Source organism: Myotis myotis, unplaced genomic scaffold (assembly GCF_014108235.1).
Source record: "Myotis myotis isolate mMyoMyo1 unplaced genomic scaffold, mMyoMyo1.p scaffold_m19_p_6, whole genome shotgun sequence".
Taxonomy (NCBI): domain Eukaryota; kingdom Metazoa; phylum Chordata; class Mammalia; order Chiroptera; family Vespertilionidae; genus Myotis; species Myotis myotis.
The window spans coordinates 5,652,773-5,672,571 of record NW_023416368.1 but is presented as its reverse complement, the minus strand read 5'-3'; the positions used below and the strand labels follow the sequence as shown (position 1 = coordinate 5,672,571).

The 19,799-nt window shown below is 48.5% G+C and overlaps 2 protein-coding genes and 1 long non-coding RNA gene across 13 annotated transcripts in view; 1 reads left to right on the top strand and 2 right to left on the bottom strand.

The window, feature by feature from the left end:
• Positions 1–6,909, bottom strand: part of FBXW11 (F-box and WD repeat domain containing 11) — a 105,549-nt gene extending 98,640 nt beyond the window's left edge. For 4 of the 7 annotated variants that reach the window (XM_036313272.1, XM_036313273.1, XM_036313275.1 and 1 more), the window contains exon 1: positions 6,715–6,909. In XM_036313272.1, the coding sequence (XP_036169165.1) occupies positions 6,715–6,759 (45 nt within the window). In that variant the 5' untranslated portion in view covers positions 6,760–6,909. The remainder of the gene's footprint in view (positions 1–6,714) is intronic. The other 3 variants (XM_036313274.1, XM_036313279.1, XM_036313277.1) reach the window with 1 other exon arrangement.
• A 125-nt stretch (positions 6,910–7,034) lies between these two features.
• Positions 7,035–19,138, top strand: LOC118658169. 4 transcript variants are annotated; one of them, XR_004968231.1, is made up of 4 exons: positions 7,035–7,267; positions 11,337–11,440; positions 11,673–11,804; positions 14,647–14,773. It is a non-coding gene; the product is annotated as an uncharacterized LOC118658169 (long non-coding RNA). The 4 variants fall into 4 exon arrangements; XR_004968232.1 differs by lacking the exons at positions 7,035–7,267; positions 14,647–14,773 and adding exons at positions 7,276–7,355; positions 19,036–19,138; XR_004968229.1 differs by lacking the exon at positions 7,035–7,267 and adding an exon at positions 7,276–7,355.
• STK10 (serine/threonine kinase 10) overlaps positions 12,969–19,799 on the bottom strand; it is a 76,668-nt gene continuing 69,837 nt past the window's right edge. For both annotated transcript variants that reach the window (XM_036313270.1, XM_036313271.1), the window contains 2 exons: positions 19,101–19,214; positions 12,969–15,280 (listed from right to left, as the gene is read on the bottom strand). In XM_036313270.1, coding sequence (XP_036169163.1) covers positions 15,140–15,280; positions 19,101–19,214 — 255 coding nt within the window. In that variant the 3' untranslated portion in view covers positions 12,969–15,139. The remainder of the gene's footprint in view (positions 15,281–19,100; positions 19,215–19,799) is intronic.

Below are 19,799 nucleotides of genomic sequence, written 5' to 3'. Positions count from 1 at the left end.
ATTTCATCACTTTCCCCCAAAATGGCTAAAAACAACTGAATTTTAGGCCTCTGTAAAGCTTCACAAATAAACAGATGCACAACTCGGGGGGAGGGGTGCAAACCTCTTCACACCAACTACCCTGACTGTCCTTGACAAATACAGTCCCTGTACGTACTTGTGGGGGATGTTAGTGTGGCCGACGGGTGCTGAGACAAGCCTCTCACACAATCCTCCCAGTAAGTCGAACAATACCTACATTTTCTTCTTCTTCCAGATAATAAATCCACACCACAGAAAGGTTAGCTTTCTTCAGGTCACACAGCTGGCAAGAGACAGAGCCAGGCTACAAATCAGGAGTCACTCTCAAGCCCACACCCTTTCTGCTCCGGCATGCTTCCCTAAGGTCAGAGAACGCTCAGAACTTATCGACTGGCGAGTTCACGTCAACAGATACGAGAGGAATCTGGGTTTCCTCAATACTCTATCAACCACACTCGGGATGTGCAGATACCAATGTGTATCTGTGTCAAGTTCTGTAAATATGGTGACAATGTCTATGGATGTCTGTGACACACCACCCTCCTCTTCCCCTTACGTCTTTTCTCCTCTATTCATCTCCACCCTTGGCTTAAGGTTATCAAAAGGAAATCTTAAAAAGGTTTCGCAACAGGAAGAAAACAAACAAAAACCTAACCTTGCCTTAGCTCAGTGGTTGAGTGTCGACCTATTAAGCAGGAGGTCACGGTTTGATTCCAGGTCAGGACACATGCCCAGGTTGCAGGCTCAATCCCCAGTGTGGGGCATGCAGGAGGCAGCCAATCAATGATTCTCTCTCATCATTGATGTTTCTCTCTCTCTCCCTCTCCCTTCCTCTCTGAAATCAATAGAAATATATTTTAAAAAAACACACCTAACAATTTAAATTAAAAAAACAACTACACACCTAAGTTCTAAGCATTATGAAGTATTCAAAGGACAATAAGACAGAGCCACTGAACACGATCACAGGCTTTTATAATAAACAGGAAGGATGGTTAATATTTTAAGCGTTAGGAACAGATTATTATGAGAATTAGTGAGATAGGTGAGAATTTTCAGAAAAGAGGATGGTTAAGATATAGGCAGACAGCAATAATGCATGTAAACAATCAGCCAAAAAATTCAATGGGACATTTACCAACACCTACAAGAAGGCACTGTGAGGAGCCTGTTTATCATTTAATAGCGAACACAAACAGGAAACTAGAATACAAGCCCGGAATGTGCGAAGTGCCACAAAATAAATGCAAAAAGCCAGAATGGATTCATTTCATTGAATAGTGACTATCATGTAGGCCAGCGGTCACCGACTGGTGGTCCGTGAGGTCCGAAAGGCTGGCGACCGCTGATGTGGGCAGTGCTATAGGGAAGAAACCAAAGTGGTATCTGCCACCATAACATACACTGACATCAGAGGTGACATCTAAATTGTTTTGAAGGGACAGGACTTTATGAGAGGATTGCTGAAATCTGACCTAAGCCAATGTAGCCAGAGAGCCAGCTGTTAGGTCCTTCCCATGGCATCAGCCTTCAACACAGGGGCTTCGGTCAGTTCACATTGGTGCTCACAAAGGAAACCGTGTGAGCACAATCAGAACTCGGGTCCTTCATGCTTTGGCTGGAAAACGGGCTGAGGGGTGTGGGAAGAAAAGCCAGAAGGGAGGCTGGAACTGGAATTAATAGGACTTGAAATGCTTGCTTTCCCTTAAAAGTGTAAATATCACCAGCTGGAACTCAGGATCCCAGACACCTCCCAGCACAGAAAGTTTGTTTCTAGAATTCATAGAATCAAACAGCACGACTCAGAGGGACATATGTGCTATTCTGTGAACCTATGTAATGGGCTCCTGTGCCAACTCTCTCAATTTTCAGGGTATAGCATCAGGGGCCAAGGGTGCCAAGACTCGTGTGCTAGGTCATGGTTTGTTTGTTTGTTTTTTTGTCAAATCTGAAAGGACTTGTTACCTACTTCAAAATCGGGGGCAAAAAATAATATATGTGAGCCACAGCCTCTTGAGGCAAGTCAATGAGGCCTATGAATATGCATATTGTTTATTTCATTTGAACCCCACTTAAACATTACTTTGTCTATTTAATCTGCATATGGAAAACAGCACACCGCTAGACTCAGGATCCAATTTCTTAAAGGAGTTACTAAACAACCCACTTACTCTACTTAGAAGCCAATGACAGGAAGGGAGAAAATCCAAAAAGAAAAAAAAGGAAATGCTCCAATATCTTCACTTGTTTCTTTCATCTCCATGGCCTTGTGGCCCTTCTTCAACAGCTCTAAAAAAGCATCGATATCACACCGATGCATTTTACTTATATTACTATATTCAAGAGAGAACAAGGAATGGCTCACGTAAAGTCCCTTAGCAAAGAGGGGAACCATTCAACAGCTAGCAATAGAGTACAAACTGCCCGTTATTGATGTAAAGTTTGGGGAAGGGATGAGTTCACACCCACAGAGCAGGCAGAATTAGCTTCCTAATCTTTTAGCATCAACTTCTGCCATCTTCTAACAGAGGATTATCCATCTTTCTCTGCCAGTTAGCAGCTCTGTGAGTGCTTTCTAGTAATGAGGGCTTCATATCCTAACTCAGGTGTTAATAAATATCATGTGATACATATGCACAACTCTCATTTTTTCCAGTGAAGTCCACTGCACTAGACATAGCCCGGTGAATTTGGTATATTTTTAAATGGTTACTATTTTTCTACCTCATCCTATAAAATAAAACCCTAATATGCAAATGGACCGAACGGCAGAATGACTGGTCGCTATGACGTGCATTGACCACCAGGGGGCAGACGCTCAACGCAGGAGCTTCCCCCTGGTGGTCAGTGTGCTCCCACAGGGGGAGTGCCGCTGCAGGTGGGCAGTAAGGAGCAAGGGGTTCTGGACTGCAAGAGCCCCGGACTGCAAGAGGGATATCTGACTGCTGGCTTAGGCCCAATCCCTGGCCAGCAAGTGGACATCCCCCAAGGGGTCCTGGACTGTGAGAAGGTGCAGACCAGGCTGAGGGACCCCCTTCCTGCCCCAGTGCATGAATGTGGTGCACCCGGCCTCTAGTCCTATATGATAAAAGCATAATATGCAAATTGTCCCCTCGAGTAGGAGTTCATCTGGGAGTTCAACCAGGGGGCAGAGCCCGCCGGGGAAAGGGAGGGAGGCCCTGGTCAGCAGCCACTAGGGACCCTACCAGTGCACGAATTTCGTGCATTGGGCCTCTAGTTAATAATAATAAAGCTGATTTTACCAAATCCAGAAGTTTGAAATACAGTCCCATAAACAGGTGTAGCATTGGGCCAATATAAGGTCATAAAAGTTATTAGGTGGCTAAATTATTCACCATCAGCAATTGTAAATATAATTGTCACAATCAAGAGTATATAGTTGAGCCCTGGCTGGTGTGGCTCAGTTGGTTGAGGGCCATCCCATGCACCAAAAGGTCTCCGGTTCCATTACCATCAAGACACATGCCTGGGTTGCAGGCTCAATCTCCACTAGGGGGTGTGCAGGAGGCAGCCAATCAATGTTTCTCTCATTGATGTTTCTCTCTCCCCCTCTCCTTTTGTCTCTTTCTCTAGAATCAATTTTATTAAAACAAAACAAAACACATTTTTTTAAAAAAGAGTATATAGTCGATATTAAAGACTGAACCTGATGAGGTAGGTCTGTTGGAGAAGCATTCTTTGTGGACCCAGCCTCAGGCAGGGGTGGAAATCACAACAGAGCTATATTTTGTAGATTTTAATTACTCTGTCACCAGAGTAAACTAAAAAAGTGCAAGAGCCCTAGCCAGTTTGGCCCAGTGGATAGAGCACTGACCCACAGACTGAAGGGTCCCGGGTTCGATTCCAGTCATGGGCACATGCCCGGGTTGCAGGCTCGATCCTCAGTAGGGGGTGTGCAGGAGGCAGCCGATCAATGATTCTCTCTTATCGTTGATGTCTCTCTCTCTCTCTCTCCCTCTCCCTTCCTCCCTGAAATCAATAATAATATATTTTTTAAAATAAATAAAAGTGCAAGGAAAAAAGGAGAGTCACAAAGAAAGAAAGTAGAGGGATGAAGATTAAGAAGTTGGAGACAGCCAAGAAGTCCGTCTCCTCACTTTAATATAGCATGCTCTGAAACACCAAATGGAAGTTATCCTGTTAACCATTAAGTGCCAAACTGGTACAGGCAGCACAATCACAAATATTTGAGCACTGAAGCTGACTCATAAAAATCTAAAAATATTTCATACTTTAGGCTTTCAAAATAGCGTAAGTTTAACCTCTTCCACTCCTTCAGTCATGTTCTTTGGAAGCCAATGTAAAAAATATTTTGAACCTACTTCTGAAAACTGTAATTAAAATGTGGTGAACACAGAAAGCCACATGCAATTAGATTTTAAGGCTTTATCATTCCTACATCTGATCCTGGATTTACTGGATCAGTTAAGTAGCTGTGTCTACTACACTAAAATAAATACATATACGTTTATGAAAAGCATTGCCTAAAAGTCTTAACGGCTATCCCTTTGAGGGAATATCAAAATCTGTATATAAAAAGCCATTTCAAAATTGATCTAGATTAACTACTAAATTCTATATTAAATTTTCTAAGAGTCCCAGATTATAATGTCTTTAAAGGCTGACATATCCTTTCTGACCAGAGACCAGCACAATCTTGTAAAATCAAGACATTTTTAAGTTCTGAGCTTAAAAAGACAGGAAATTTAGGCTGAGGACTTTCTTAACCATACACCCGAAAACACTACGCAGATTACACTGTGTTTCTTATAATTCTTCTGAAAATAAAGACACTTAGTTATTTTTCAAATCATTAGAAATGAAAGGAGCACAGAACAGCCAACGTCAAAGAGGTACCAAGACCCACGTTTTCTACTGTGAAGTACTGTAAAGACACCCGCAGGACTATGTACCGCATTCATCATTCTACCCAAGACATTTTACCAAAGTAACCTACAGGGTTGCAGAATGCCAAAGGCTTGACTACAACAGCTCCATAAATTATACGGAGGAGGAAAAAATTACTTAACAAATGAAAATCAAATAAAAATCCACAAGTGACAGTATCCCTTACAAAGCAACCACACGTGTGCGCGCGCGCACACACACACACACACACACACACACACACAAATTAGAAACTACTACAGCTTTTTTTTTTTTTTCCATAGTACTCAAGAATGCTGGAGAAGTCTAGTCCTGTGAATTAGGCAAGGGACAGCAAATATTAAGCGGCCTCCCTATTGACGCTACTGTACTTCCATTTTTAAAACATGCTTCTCCACTCCCCAGACACCATCGTCCACGGAAACCATGCAGCCCTCCATCAGACTTTCAGTGTCACCATTTATTATTTATAGCGTTCAACGGGGGAAGTAGCTCTGATGTCACCGACCCTGCCCGGTGGAATCACTGACTCAATAAGCGTTTTTCACGCTGGAGACCATCTGGCTGGGAAACATGCGGCTGGGTTAGGCAGCCTCTTTCACCTTTCCCCTCAGCCCTCCCCGGGTGGAAGCTGTTACCGTGTCGGGAGAGATACGGAGAAACTGTCAAGGTTTCCACAGGAAGGAACCCCGGGCTTGTCCATTTGCTGAGGCACTGACTTCCTCCCCAGCCCAGTTTGATTTCCCTAACGTTCAAATTGGCAGGTAATCGCTGCCATGTTTTATTTCTCCCACCCAATCATCCACCAAGTAGCCAATCTCTCATGGTCCCGTTTCTAAAATAAAAAATAAAATAAAATAAAATAAAACCCCTTCTGGCTCCAAGTCCTAAGGGGGAAAGGGATCGGGGTGTCCGCGGGGACGAGGTCCGGTCTGGCTAGAAATGGTTTTCAACAGAAGAGTGATCGCTCCCCCAGGGGCTGATGATTCTTTTCTTTTCTTTTTTTTTCTTTTCTTTTTGGAGAAGAAAGAACAGGCGGGCGGCAGTCATGAGGACAACCCTCCCCCCGCCTCCCCCATTTCCTAAAGCGGCTCTGGCAACGTGAAGTTACTCCTGGGAGACGGAACCCGGAGTACCTGGGGCCTCGCTATGCAAACCTCCCTCTCGGCCCAGTAGGAAACCCTTTGTCCGAGAAGCCGGACATCACCGAGGTCCGGGAAAGAGGCCCTTCATCCGCCACAGCCTCACACCCCGGAGCTTCCCACCCCCGCCCCGCAGGGCCAATCCCGGCACCTACACGGCTCTAGGCTGGGGAGAAGGTGGGAGACCCCTGCTAGGGCGCGGAGGCCCGAGGCCCCGGCCGATCTCCTCCGTCCCCCCTCCCATCACCACCTCACTCGGCCTAAGTGGGGCTTGCAAGAGCGGTGCAGGCCAGGACCGGAGAAATAGAGAAAAAATAAATCCACTTCTCAGAGCGGGAGGAGATGCTAGAGCGAGTGTGAGCTAAGGCCACAGCATTAGCGAGCGAGGGTCGTTCGAGAGATGGGCCCCGAGACAGGACTGGGGGAGGGAGGAGAGCCGAGGGGCCGGGCCACCTCCGGCCTGAGATCTCGAGGGATCCGAAGGGACCGCGCCGGGCCCGAGGCCAGGGAAGGCGGCGAGGGGAGGGGGGAAGGAGGTCGGGGCCGAGACGGCGGGGAAGGGCCGGGGCCGGACGCTGATGTGGGCAGGCCCGCCCGGGGCCGGGCGGACGGAAGAACAGACGGTCCAGCGGGCCGCACTCACCATGAGCTCGATGGTCTTGTCCTCAATCACCGAGTCGGGCTCCATGGCGGCCCCGGCGGCCCCGCCTCGCTCTCCCCGCGCAGCAGCGAACCGCCCGTGCGGAGGAGGCGACGGCGGAGGCGGCAGAGGCGGAGGCGGTAATCGCACCCACTCTAGCTGCCAGCCCGCCCGGGCCGCCGGCAGCTCCGCCCTCCCCCTCGGTGGACGCAGCACGCAGAGCGAGAACTACAGCTCCCAACAGGCGCCGCGTGCTCCGCAGAGCGTTGTGGGAACGGGAAGCCGACCTCTCCTGGCAGCTCGGAGCTGAATTCTGAGCCGAAAGCAGCACTGGGTAGTGAATGCGAGAAGTGCAGACTTAAGGGTTCCCTCCAGATAGAGCCTCGGGAGTTCCATGACTACATGTCCCAGAAAACCCTGCGCGCGGGTTCTCCTTCCGCTGCTTCCTCCTGACTTCCTGGGAGCTACAGGCCACTCAGACCGGAACGGAAAGTCCGAGGCCCACTATTCACTTGTCAGAGATTCTGCGTAGGCGACCCATTTCCGCACATGCGCGGTGAGTGTCCGCGGCGCCCATTCGACGCCTAGGTAGGGGCTAGGCTGGTCAGCGGGCGTCTGGTGGTAGGGACACGTGTTGGAGACAGGTGGGTTCTAGGTACTTTGGAAGGGGATGGGCTTAGGGCTCAGGTGGGGGAGAGGGCGGGCCGGCGAGAGAAGCTCGGCAAGGGAGGAGGGTCGACAAGGGGCATCCCTCCCGGGCATCCGGTGAGGTGTTTGGAGGTTTAGGTGAGGATGAGCTGCGGCGCTCGCTGTCTGTTTGCACCACGAACTGGGAGGAGCCGAGAGATGCAAGGGAATCTGCGTACATTGAGCCCCTCTTACTCACTTATTCGTTCAGAAAACTTCCAGCCACTGCGGGTTACCAGTCTAGACACGGAGTCAGCTCTGAACATCACACACAAGGCCTCTGTTCTCGTGGAGCTTAATTCTAGGGGCGTCGGGGGGCGGGCATTAACCGACAGTGACGGGCGCTGAGAGAGAACGCGGCTGGAGACCTGGAGACGCCTCGCGAACTCCGTCACCGGCTCTGCGAACTGTGTCATCAGCGTCTTCCCATCCGAAACCGCCAGGGACGCCCCGGTGGCCGAGCCAGCTGGGTTTCCTGCTGGTCGCTGCGAGGAGGACGAACACTCCCCCTGGGGGGCGCTGGGACGGCGCAGGGGGGGCCCTTAGGTGGCTTGGGAGCGGGTTTGAGGAAGTGAGGCTCTACCCGGATTAGATGGTGCCGGGAGGCAGGCGTGGGCCTCTGGTTGGGGGTCTCCGTCACTCTGGCCTGGAAGGGCCATTAGTGTGAGGGAGGAGGAGTGTGGTCGTTTGGGAGCGGGTGGGGTCGGACAGTGTGTATGTTCAGATATTGAGGAGCGGTCTTGTTCTGGTCTTGACCTGGCGGGGTTACAGAACGGCCTGGTCTGGTGTCTGTGTTCTGTGAAATGCCTCTGTTCAACGGGAGCGCGGGCCCGGCTAAGAAGGCGAGGCTGTGTCATGTAGTAATAGAGCGGCCTGGCTCCAAGGCGGCGGTTCTCAACCTGTGGGTCGCGACCCCTTTGGCGGTCGAGCGACCCTTTCACAGGGGTCGCCTAAGACCATCCTGCATATCAGATATTTACATGACGATTCCTAACAGTAGCAACATGACAGTTATGAGGTAGCAACGAAAATAATTTTATGGTTGGGTCACAACATGAGGCACTGTCTTTAAAGGGCCAGAAGGTTGAGAACCACTGCTCTAAGGTATCAGGCCAGCATCCAAATGTCAGAGGCTGCCTTCTCTTTCTCACGTGATGGTTTTTTTTTTGCATTCTCTGCACCTGTACAGTGAGGGGACTAAATGAGCTAGAAATCCCACTTCTAAGGTCCAGGATATTGGTTGTTTTTGTGCATGCAGGACACCTTGTAAGCTCCTCGCAGTCGGCATTTAAAGTTCCGTGACCCCTGTCTCGTGCTTTCCACCAGGGGAACTGAGAGAAAAGCAATAGGATTGGACGGTGATTGCCATTAACGTGCTATCCGAATTTCATCGGACCCCCTCCCCTGTCTGGGCCTCGGGACGTTCGTTAGTAAAACAAATCGGTTGCAATAAATGACCCGTGTTTCAGTGACCTATCGCATCATCATAAAACACCCCCAAGACTTAGTAGCTTAAAATATTAGAGTATTTTTCACAACTGTGTGGGTTGACTGGCGTCAGCTGAGCCCACATAGTATAAGCTCCAATTGCTCCTGGGACTGAAATCAGTTGGGAAATCATCAAAACAGCCTCTAGGGCAGCCGTGGGCAAACTGGCCCGCGGCCGGATTTGAAATGAATAAAACTATTGAAATAAAAGACCGTACCCTTTTATGTAATGATGTTTACTTTGAATTTATATTAGTTCACACAAACACTCCATCCATGCTTTTGTTCCGGCCCTCCGGTCCAGTTTAAGAACCCATTGTGGCCCTCGAGTCAAAAAGTTTGCCCACCCCTGCTCTAGGGCAGTGGTCCTCAACCTTGGCTGCACCTTAGAATCACCTGGGAATCTTTTTTAAATCCTGATTTCTGGGCCTCATCCTCCGGAAATTCTGTTTCTTTGTTATGGGGTGGGGTCACAACATTAGTAACAAAGAAAGAGAATTTCTGGAGGATGAGGCCCAGAAATCAGGATTTTAATAAGATTCCCAGGTGATTCTATGTGTGCAGCCAAGGTTGAGAACCACTGCTCTAGGGCCGCCCTTTCCAACTGGGTTATCATCAGTCCAGCTTCTGCAGGATAATTAGCTAGGTTCTAGAGCAGTGGTCACCAACCTTTCGGACCTCACGGACCACCAGTGGTCCGCGGACCCTCTGTTCTGGCTGGCGGTTGGAGTGTCAGTGTTTAGGTTCTTGGTCAGGGCACATACCCAGGTTGCAGGTTGGTGACTGCTGCAGAAGCCGGACTGATGATAACCCAGTTGGAAAGGGAGGCCCTAGAGCAGTGGTGGCTGCTGCTCTAGAGGACATGGCCCCAATGAGCAAATGCTTATTAAACCTTTGCCATTGTCTCATTGGCCAAAGCAAGTCATATGACCCAGCCCAGAGTCGGTGTGGGAAGGGACAGAGTCCAGGTTCGTTGGGAGCCACCAGGGTGTCAGCCAACCAGACTTCTGAGGCCCCGGCACTTTCCACAGGGCCTAGCACATAGGGTTAGGGCAGGAGTCACGAGCTGAATATATCCCTCAAGACATATGTGTATCACACTGTCTTTTCTATTTTAAAATTTGACACTTTCACATTTTAAAATCTGAATCTCCAGCTTCTCTCAAAAATTAAACCCTCTGTTCTGGCCGGCGGTTGGAGTGTCAGTGTTTAGGTTCTTGGTCAGGGCACATACCCAGGTTGCAGGTTTGATCTCCGGTCAGGGTGTGTACGGGAGGCAACCCATCCAAGTTTATCTCTCACATCGATGCCTCTCTGGCTCTCCCTTCCTCTCTCTAAAATTAATAGAAACTTTTTTTTTTTTTAAGACTGGAGTGGGAGCCCTAGCCGGTTTGGCTTAGTGGATAGAGCGTCGGCCTATGGACCAAAGGTTCCCGGGTTCGATTCCGGTCAAGGGTACATGCTTTGGTTGCAGGGTCCTCCCTGGCCTGGACCCTGATCGGGGCTTGTGCAGGAGACAACCAGTCAATGTGTTTCTCTCACATTGATGTTTCTCTCTGTGTTTCCTTCTCTTCCTCCACTCTCCCTAAAAATCAATGGAAAAATATCCTTGGGTGAGAATTAACAACAAAATAAACATTGATGAAAATAAAAGAATCTCTTGTGTGTCGGGGGGGGGGGGGGGGGGGCGGGGGGAGACTGGAGTGGAACCCTGTAACTATTTCTGCCCCGCCAGCTGGCACAGTGATTAACTGTCAATAGAGCACCACAGGGGACACGGCTGAATGAAAGGACTCTTCCTGGCTGAGTACACATCCTCTTCCTTCTGGCCTCCGTGGCACACAGCAGCAGTTTGCAGAACTGTAACTCACAGGCACACGCCGGTGGCAGGGATACCCAGGAGGCGGCTTCCCAGTGAGTTCAGTGGCACCTCAGCAGGCACTTTGCTGCATGCCAGCCCCAGCCTGTGGCATGTTCAAACGATGTACTTTCACCTGTGATGATGAGTTAGGAGGAGAGCTCACTGAATTGTGGCAACTCATTTCCACTAATGTCAAAGAAGGCAGGTCTTTCGAGGGAGAATCTTGTGAAATCATAAAGGTGTTGGTAAGATTGTATTGAAGGTAGCAGCTCTGTATTTTATCCACATGACAAGGCTTCCTGCCTTATCGATCTATCTGTAGAATTCGGGGGGGGAAAAGATATCATGAACTATATATATTTGCACATTTATTTGGATTGAAAAAGCCAGCCTTTCTGACAGTCTAATTTGATTGACTGGTTTGATAGGATTGGCATTGCCAATAATGGGTTGTTAGATTAGTTAAATCTTTAGTTCCATGATTGTGTGGAAAATATATTTAAAGCACATAAGTACAAACATCAGTTCACTTATTGGCAAACATATTGAAATTAATATTTGTGTTTTCCCCTGCCCCTTTTAAACTTAGGTTAAATAGGACACCTGCAATTGGAAAAGTAAAGTGTATAGTCAGAATACACTATGCCACATGAGCAGATCATCCTGTGTATCAGAGACGCAGAACCAGTAAGAGTGAGTTAAGGAATATTTTACAACGAGTTGTTATATAATTGTCAAAACTAGTTAAGCAATCTCTAAGGCTGTTGTCTTCCTGGGCAATAGTGGATCTTAAAGTCCACGGGGCAAGCAAGTCAGGAAGGGGAGATGGGTGGAAGGTTGGGGAGAGAAGCATAGGTGAACTGGGGTCAGACTGAAACCTGTCGGTTCTTAGTGCCCTGACCTTGGTGCTATGGATGTCCTGCAGGGGCGGGAGCCTGTGTCACAGCGCTGAACACCCACCCACACCTGGCCCAGGAATCAGAGAAGTCGAAAGGAGGCTCTAAGTCTAAGGGCATGTGGAGCCATTGCAGAACCAGCCACTCCTCACACCACGGAGGTGAGTGAGCTGATCGACGAGATGTATTTGGGCTACAAAATGACTGCAGTTTCACTTCCACCCAAATCCGTCACAGGAATCTGCCTTGTGGCCCACCCAAGCAGAAACAGACAAGAACAGAATTCAGGGAATGTAGTTTCCTAGCCAAGCTGACCCATTACGAAGTTTTCACACCTTAATACACATATCTGTTTGTGTGAAGTCCAAAGTGGTCAGCCAGCTCTCTATCTTAGAGTTAGACCATCTGCAATTCATGGTCTCCGGTATTAATGGGATAGAGGGGAGGTGCACTAGCTATTAACTGCCTTATCTCAGAAAGTCGTTCCTGCTCACTGTTCATTGGTCAGTGCCCACTCACTCAGTCCTGAGAGGCTGGAAGGGCTGCTAAAGGATGTGCTCTCCTGTGTGACTAAAAAAGAAGTGAAGTAGAATTCGCTGAACAAGTAGGATGAGCTCTGCTATGCAGGTATGATTAATATTCACTTATTAAATCCCGGTAAAGAGTCTCTGGCATGCTCCGAGAAACTGAGTTTCTCCAGTGACAATATAAAAAATCCTTTTAGTAGTCAGGTGGTTCCCAATATTTTGTTGTTGTTTTTTGTGTTTTTTTTTAAATATATTTTATTGATTTTTTACAGAGAGGAAGGGAGAGGGATAGAGAGTCAGAAACATCGATGAGAGAGAAGCATCGATCAGCTGCCTCCTGCACGCCCCCCACTGGGGATGTGCCTGCAACTAAGGTACATGCCCTTGACCGCAATCGAACCTGGGACCCGTCAGTCCCCAAGCCGACGCTCTATCCAGTGAACCAAACCGGTCAGGGCCCAATATTTTGTTCTTAACAAAATTGATTGAATTGAGTTCCCATTTCCTCAGCTATAAAATGGGAATGACGGTGTCTTCCTCATGGGTTATTGAAAGGTTTCAATTAATATGTGAAAACTCTCGGTGGTTGAATGTTGTTAAATGAGAATAATAGCTAATGTCTGTAGAGAGAAAACACACACACAGAGCCGGGCGTGACTTTCAGAACAGATAACCTAAAGTCACACCTGCGGTATGGCCAGTGTACTCAGGAGCTGGTAAGCCTTGTCTGGCCAACGTGGAGAAGTGTGCCCTGCTTTTCCCGCTCCAGCCCGAGAGAAGGACCCCAAAGGCAAAGAGTTTCTCCCTTTGTTATTTTATTAGAAGCATATTTACATTCTTGCAGTTAACTTTGCAAAGAACATTTTACAAAAGCTTTGTATAAAGTTTGGAAACTACATAAAAATAACTTCTATCCTTCAAAAAGGGAACATATAAGTTAGTTATATATACTCTGCCATAAATGGACTGAAAAGGAGGGACAGTTTCTTCTGTCCCTCACAGAGGAAACGTTAGCACAGGGCCTGGGAACACTGCGTGGGCCTTCTCTGCGATGGGCAGTGCACACTGGCTCAGCTGTGAGGCTGGAAGGCCAACCAGACCCCGTCCAGAAAGAACAGGGAACCTGTTAGGGCTCCGGTGGCACTGAGCAGGGAAACAGCAACTCGAACACGATTCCAACGTGAATGGCAAGTCACGTAAGGGAAGGACCAAAGACTTGCCTGAGTCATAAAACCTAATACTCATTCTCACACCCCAGGCTGCAAAAGGCAATGTGCTGTAAACAAAACCCACATCAGCCCCACCTGGCCATTCGCCAGTACTGGCCTGCCCGGGCAGAACTGGGCCTCCGCTCTGTAGTTACACTGCTGCTGGTTCACATTTTCCAGCACCTGTGCACCTAAGAGTCAAAAGGGACAATTGTTTCATTTGTTGATACCTGACCAGTGTCCCATGTGGGTCAAGTCCCGAAGCAGGCGAGCTGGATGCTCACTAACCTAAGAGGACCATCGCCTTCCCACGGCCTCCAGAGCATCTTTACTGCATCTGTGAGACTTGGGCACCCCAAGTCCCTTCTTTTGAATGGCAACTCTCCCTTTGCAAGATCCAGGAGAGGATTACAGCCAGTGCTAAGACTTTGCTTTAGAAAGACAAAGCTTCGAACCTAACCATAAGGAATGAAGAAGGAGAAAGTCCTCCTGGGGGCGGCATTCACTCTGTCACTAGCAGATTAGCACCCAGACTCAATGTGCCCATATGATTTCTCAAAATCACCTTCAGTTTTCTGTCTTGTTTCTTTAAAGCAGGTATCTTCCTGAAGAAGCCATTCATTTACATTTGTTTCAAGTTAGAAACCAAGGTTAAAAGTTTTTTTTGTAAATAAGCCCAATGCCAGTTTGAGCATTTGCCTTCATTGGGTTATCGACACTGCAGCCTTGGGGATCAGAATCTGGGAGGCCAGGATTCTGTCTGAGCTACAGAAGCTTTGCTTCTGCCATGTTCCGGGGGGCAAAAAGCATTAGTTTCTCCCTGATGCTTTTGCTTCCTGAGGACTGCCAGACCTCTGAAGTATAAGGCCAGGCTCCTGGAATAGGAGGAGCACAGGGCAGAGGCAGACAGCTTCCCATTTCACCCGGGCAAATGTGAGATGGAAACAGACTGGGTTGTGGAAGTGCTGGGTGGTGAACACACCCATTTGTCCCTGAACACACACTACCACATGGGGGCCAAAAGGAACCAGACAGTTCACCCCGTACCATCTTGTGCCTCTCGTGCCAACATGCCCCATACCAGCGGCTCCACCTAACATACTCAGCGGCTCAGGCAGCAAATGTGTTCCAACCCACCTGGTACGAGAGGCCCAGGGGCCCAAGCCCTGTGTGTGTATGTGAGTGTGTGTGCAGGAAGTGGGAGGCACAAGATGGCATGAAAAGACCTGGGGCCAGGAGAATGAACAGTTCTGGCTTTCCCATTGCAGACATGGCCTCAAGAGGAAAGCAGATCGGGGAAAGTGGAGAAATGAGGGCACCCCCTGAGCAGCTGGCTGTGAGGAGCCATGATTCTTGTCTGACGCTGCAGGCAATGGCTGAAAAGCCACCAAGAATTACAGCATTTGGACGAGCCCATGGTGACGTCAGCGGCAGCACTTTGCACCCACAGACAGCGAAAACTGGTGTTTTGGCAAACAGGAGGGGCCTCGAGGCTACGGCACACTCGTTCCTCTAGGACCCTGACCACACCCACAACCCGAATCACTGACTGCTTGAAGGGGCCTGGGGTTCAAAGAGAACATATATTAAAATTAGGCGATCCTCCATGAGTGAGCGCGAAGTCAGGAACACGGGTCACTCGGGCAAGGGGCTGGATTCGAGCTGGTGTGGAAGCAAGAGGGAGGGGCCCTGAGTTACTTGCTCACAGAGAGGGGGGGTGCCAGAGGCCCGCCAGCCTGCCAGCCACAGCCCGCATGGCTGTTAGGAAGCATCAGCAGAGCTATAGGGGAAGAACTTGGTGGCCTTGTTTGGGGTGGTGGGGTTCGGGCACTCCGTCTCCTCGTTCAGTTTGAAGAACATCTCCTGCTCCCGCTTCTTCTGGTTCAGATCTTCTTCCAGAGCCTAAGACAGAGAGAGGGTAGATGGAGCTCAGATCCCATCGGACACAGGTCTTCCAACCTCAGGACCCCCACAAGGTGGCCTTCTCTGGGAATTTCCCTCCTGGGCCTTGGTGCCTGGGTCACTTGGTCTTCCCTCTTTCCTTCCCTAGAGCTTATCACCCAGAAAGTAAACACCACCTCCTCCATCCTCCTGCCACAGCCACACAGGAGTTTCCTGTGGGCCCAGGGCTACAGTTTGGGGCAATGCCAGTCTGCACGGGGTGTGGGGAGAGCAGGTGCAAATCTGCTGGCAGGAAAACAGCCAGAGGAGCAGAGGACAGCCTGAGGTAGGAGATGGGGAGGGAGATTTAATAGGAGCAGCAATGTCTGAGTTATACAGTGTTCCTAGCCAGGGCCCTGCCCCACAGAAATCACCAGCTGTTTTCAAAGCACAGTAAAACCTTGATAAAATGAAGTAATTCAGGGGGAGGGGTGTCTGTTAAAGCCAAAAATCCATGATATAATAGAGTAGGTTTTCTGAATGCATGTTAAAAAAATTGACAAATTAATTTACCTGTTTTTACTTATGTAGGCACATACGCGTAATTAAAATTAAGCATGTGTGAAGAGTTTAATTCACAGAAAAATTTTCTATATGTATTTCTGTAATTTTACATCTACTAAGCAGGTCTCGTAAATGTGTGCGTTCCCAGTCACCGCAAGTGAACAGATGCACTTAGCCGGGGCGTGCCTCAGCTCACTCGGGAACATGGGCCAGCACGTGTTCAAACTGCCGCGGACAGGAGTGCTTTGAAATTTCTGGTAATTCACACAGACTCTTGGCTCAAGTTCTCCTTTGCTGGATGTATTAATCTCCAAGTGTTCGTGGCCAGCAAACATATGCAGCTAAAAGGAGTACTGCTTAAGCGCCTGCAACAGAAGTTACAAACCCAGTGCCCGCGGGAGCCAGCCAATGATCACAGGAGTGGAGAGAGCTGGCCGTGGGACGGTAGGGAGTGGTGGGGGCTGTGCTGCGGTGACGAGCACCAGCCATGTCTGAAGAGGGCCGTTTTTCTGTTCTAGCTGACGGCTGTCATGTAGTTTGATGGGTCCAGTGTGACCAGAGTTCCTAGGTTTTCAAAAGAAACTGGAAGTCCAGATTTTTTTTTTTTAATTTTTATTGATTGATTTTAGAGAGAAAGAGAAAGGGGGCGAAAGAAACATCAGCCTGTTGTTCCACTTATTTATGCAGTCATCGGTTGGTTCTTGTGTGGGCCCTGACCAGGGACCGAACCCACAACTTTGGCGTAGTGGGTCAGTGCTCTAACCAACTGAGCTACTCAGGGCAAAATCCAGATTTTAATGTAAAATTTAGTTGGTAACTTTCAAAAAAACTTAAATTGCTATGTATTGGCCAAATCTAAGATCTGTAAGCCAATTTTAGCCCATAGGCCATCAGTTTGGGACCTCTGCTATAGGAATACCAGCTTGATTCTAACAACTACCACAGAGAGTTTAGTAACTTGCCCAGGGTCTCACAGGTAGTAACGGGAGAGCTAGGACTTTATCCTACGTCGCTCTCACTTCCAAGCCTCTTACACACTGTTCCATTCTACCAACCACATCTCTTCCTCTATGTAACCTAAGGCGGGAGGTGACAGCCCTGTATCTGTAAGGGGCCAAACTGGAAATATTTTTGGCTCTGCAGGCAGGCTGTGAGCTCTCTGGCACGGCTTCACTGCAGTTACAGTGCAGTATCCACCACAGACAATGTATCCATGAGCATGCATAGCTATGTTCCAATACACTCTTACTTTCAAATACGGGGAGTAGGTTAGATATGGCCCATGGGCAGTAGTTTACAAACACCTGCTTTTAGGGACTACTTGTCATTCACATTTACAGCCCCAAAAAGCAAGGCTCAGGGGGGAAGACCCGACTTGTCTGAGGTTGCAAACTATGACCTAAGCAACACTTCATTGACCCTACAAGATATTCTGTATTTACCAAAAGAAATCAAAATTTTTCTAAAAATATTCCACAATGCACAGTCATCTCCCCTGAACCCATACACAGACAGCATCTCAAGGCTGCTGACTGTAACGCAAGAGGGTTAAAGGACATTTGTTCCAGAATGGAAATCACCTCTGGGTCAGTGTTCTAGCAGCAACCCAGGTCGCTAATGATATAACAATTCTATAGGGAATTCTGGAGAGGCAGCCCCCTCAGCAAAATGCAATGCCAGCTCCTCAAACACACTTGTAATTTCTCCCCGAAGCCCAGGTATCCCCATGGAGCAATCTGGGATATGAGGCAGTTGCTAGAGGCAACGTAACCCATTCCTTTTCTAACTTTCTCAGGAAGTGCCAAGGGTATATAGAACCCGCAGGTAAGAAAGCAGGTTAAGCCCTAACCGATTTGGCCTGCGGACTGAAGGGTCCCAGGTTCGATTCCGGGCAAGGGCATGTACCCTGGTTGCGGGCACATCCCCAGTAGGGAGTGTGCAGGAGGCAGCTGATCGATGTTTCTGTCTCATCGATGTTTCTAACTCTCTATCCCTCTCCCTTCCTCTCTGTAAAAAATCAATAAAATATATTTTTTAAAAAAGCAGGTTAATATTTATTTCCTTTCCAGAGTCAACCTATGCAGGAGCATTACTGATTTGAGTGTCAAGTATTGAAAGTCTCAGCAGGCTGTCGTTACAGAAACTGATGCGTGTGGGCCTGCAAAAAGGAAGTGCTGGGACCCTGGCCAGCTTCCAGCCAGAAAGCTCCATTAGCACAGGGAGGGCAGCCTCAATTCAAGGACTTCCAAGGCCATTACATAGCTGAGGTGAGCAGCGGCCTCCTGTCCAGACCACAGTTATAGCAAGCGGAGTTGATTTGTGATGGCAGGACAAACCTCAGGGCTTCCGGCCACAGCACCAAAGAGAACCAGGCAGCGCTCTCTTCAGAGAGATTAGGCGAGTGTAAGGAAGTGAGCATGTCCTTGGGCTGTACCATGGGTTGGTGACTTTCCACATAACACTGTACAATATTCATTTTGTACATCTGAAGTGACCACACTGAGATTCTGTGAGGGTTAATTTACTTGCCAACCGGGTACGGCCGTGGTACCCAGCTGTTTGGTCAAACACCAGTTTAGATGTCATTGTGAAGGAATTATTTAGATGTGATTAACATTTAACTCAGTAGGCTCTGAGTAAAGCAGATCACCCTCTATATCAGTGGTTCTCAACCTTCCTAATGCTGCGACCCTTTTATGCAGTTCCTCCTGTTGTGGTGACCCCCAACCATAAAATTATTTTCGTTGCTACTTCATAACTGTAATTCTGCTACTGTTCTGAATCGTAATGTAAATATCTGATATGCAGGATGTATTTTCATTGTTACAAATTGAACATAATTAGAGCATAGCGATTAATCACAAAAACAATATGTAATTATATATGTGTTTTCCGATGGTCTTAGGCGACCCCTGTGAAAGGGTTGTTCGACCCCCAAAGGGGTCGCTACCCACACACAGGTTGGCGACGCACAGGTTGAGAACCGCTGCTCTACATCGTGGGTGGGCCTCATCCAACCAGTTGAGGGCCCCATAAGGAAAAAGCAATTCTGCCTCCAGACTACTCGAGGGCTCAAGACTGCAACACCAGCTCGTCCCTAGGTTGACGTGACCTGCCCTGCAGACTTCAGGCTTACCAGCCCCTACAACTGTGTGAACCGGTTCCTTATAATAAACCTATAAATGTGTGTCTTATCTGTATGCACCTCCTAGGCAGACACCTGTGGCACAGCATGGAGCACAGCCTACCTCTGAGCCCCCAGCCCAGACACGGTTACCTTTTTGCGTGGCCGAAGCCTGTCCCGCCATTCCTTCAGGTTCTGGTTATGGCTCTCGTCCAGGGCCTTCAGCTTCTGGGTTTCATGTTCTACCAGGAGGTGACACTTCTCATTCTGGAACAAATCCCAGGCAGAACAGGTAAGAATCTCAGGAGCCAGGAAGGGGTGGGGGGTGGGGGTGGTCAGGGGTCTCCCTAGGGAAAGGGGCCACCAAAGGGCTTGGCAGCACCAGGACACCTGGTGCTGTTCTTTGTGGGAAAGCTTTGAGCTTCTCCCCACAAGGATGGCGATGAGCTGTAGGTGTTTTGTAGACGTTCTTTATCACGTTGAGGAAGGTCCCCTTACTCCTAGTTTGCTGCGAGTATTTATCATGAACAGGTGTTGGCTTTTGTCAAATGCTTTTTCTGCATCTGATCAGCCTAAAAAAGGATGCCAATGTCAAGGATTACATTAATTGATTTTCAGATGTTGAACCAGCCTGGGATAAATCCCACCTGGTCATGGTGTATAATTCTGGGATTCAGTTTGCTAATAGTTTGTTGCGGATTTGTGCATCTGTGTTCATTAGCGATACCGGTCTGCAGTTTTCCTTTCTTGTCTGCATCTGGTTCTGGTATTAGGGTAATTAGGACACCCTTTCCCAAAACACAGTGATGACTGAGAAATCCAGCAGGCTGCCCACTGTGAGGCCCGGGCAAG